A 1,749-nucleotide genomic window follows, 5' to 3' on the forward strand; every position below is an offset into this window, starting at 1 on the left:
GCACTTAGCTGTTATGAAAAGAGTTTATTTTAAATAATGTACCAGATGCCTTCAATGGCTTTTTACTTCACTATATAAGAGTATCTTTTTCACTAGCGTTTATTGATACACTAATGTCATCTCGGTTACGGCCTCTGAAGAGTCGTATCCAAAAAGAGCACAATCACAATTATAATCATAATTTATTCGTAATTGAAATTACACCATAATAGTAATCCATTGTAGTATCCCTGTGTAATCCACAGTAGTCAAACTTCCGATTGGTTATGATTTACAGTAATAGAGTCCCATTGTCACAAACGTAAGTCGATCCAGTAATGCTCCTAGCCTTATCACTCGCCAGGAACAGAATTAAATCTGCTATTTCTTCAGGCTCCGACATTTTTTTCAAAACAGTGTGTTCTTTAATAAATTCCTCCCATAATTCATCGCCGTTTGGTATCCCTGCATTTTCTAATATATTCGTGTTGGTCCCTCCCGGAGCTACCTCGTTTACTCTGACCCCATGTGGAGCCAGATCCAAGGCAACGCAGCGCGTGAAGTGACTTACACCAGCTTTTGTAACTGAATATGGACCTTCGAATTCGCCTACTACTCGCAAAGCGGCGATGCTTGAATTATTAACGACGTTACCCTTAGTCTTGATCAGGTATGGAGCAGCGAGGTGTGTCAAATAGACCATGGAGCGTAAATTCGTGTTCATAAGTAGATCAAAATCTTGCATCAGATTTTTGTCTAAGAAACTGGCATACCTGGCAATCCCCACATTATTGACCAGCACGTCTAACTGTCTAAAGTTGTCGATAGTGTTTTTCACTATGGTTCTGACATCTTCGTCTTTAGTGACATCTGCTGTGATGGTGAGAGGTTTGTTGCCATGCTGTTCACATTCCTTGGCGACTTCTTCTAGTTTATCTGCGTCTTTGTCCACCAGGACTACCTTGGCACCTTCTCTGGCCAGTGCTTTAGCTGTGGTGGCTCCTATCCCAGAGGAAGCACCAGTCACGATGGCCACTTTACCAGTGAAACTCATTGCGTTAGTATTGAATGAATGGTGTGCTGATATACAACTACTGCGAATATTTTTACGAAAATCCCTTTTAATATAAAATCTTATCATATGTTCTTATCAAATGCATTCGACGTACCTAATCATAGTGCATTATTTTATCAGCTTTTATCTTCTTAAAATGACTGTTAAGTATGATAACGTTTTTTAATATGTACATACGATGTATAGTAATTAAATAATAACGCGTTCATTTTATGCGGTTGGTTACAGATTATAATATAACTTAGGATTAAATACGGAATGGCTAAAGGTTTGCTCATAAATAATCTGAACACGAGTGCCTGTTTAGATATTTTCGAGCACCTTTGCCGCTCCGATATATCTGATTGCGACTATACCTACAAGTGAACTAATAGTAGGTATTTTTAGTACAAGATTTGCTTTGTATAATTTTAAATTATTTTTTATTTATAGGTTATTTTAGTTTACGTTGTAGTTGTAGCTTTATGTAGTTTTTAATTTTAGTTTTTTTTTTTCTTTAGTTGTTCTATTATGGCATTCTCCCTTTGATTTTAAATAATAAAGTATTTTAAATTGCTATAAATTCCAAATAATACAAATACAAATAGGTACATATGTTAAAAAAAAATAAAAAAAAAATAAACCATTTATTCACGGAACAGCATATTCTTACATGATTAGTACAACCTCCGCCAAACTGTATAACAGTTTGTTGG

The 1,749-nt window shown here is 35.7% G+C and overlaps 1 protein-coding gene across 1 annotated transcript; it reads right to left on the reverse strand.

Annotated features, from left to right (window-relative positions):
* Window positions 1-248: 248 nt before the first annotated feature.
* LOC134665631 (3-oxoacyl-[acyl-carrier-protein] reductase FabG-like) lies at window positions 249-1,033 on the reverse strand. The gene has a single exon (XM_063522589.1). The coding sequence runs from the start codon at window positions 1,031-1,033 to the stop codon at window positions 272-274; it is 762 nt and encodes a 253-aa protein (XP_063378659.1). The 3' UTR covers window positions 249-271.
* Between the last annotated feature and the right edge of the window lie 716 nt (window positions 1,034-1,749).

This window comes from Cydia fagiglandana, chromosome 6 (assembly GCF_963556715.1).
Source record: "Cydia fagiglandana chromosome 6, ilCydFagi1.1, whole genome shotgun sequence".
NCBI classification, from domain to species: domain Eukaryota; kingdom Metazoa; phylum Arthropoda; class Insecta; order Lepidoptera; family Tortricidae; genus Cydia; species Cydia fagiglandana.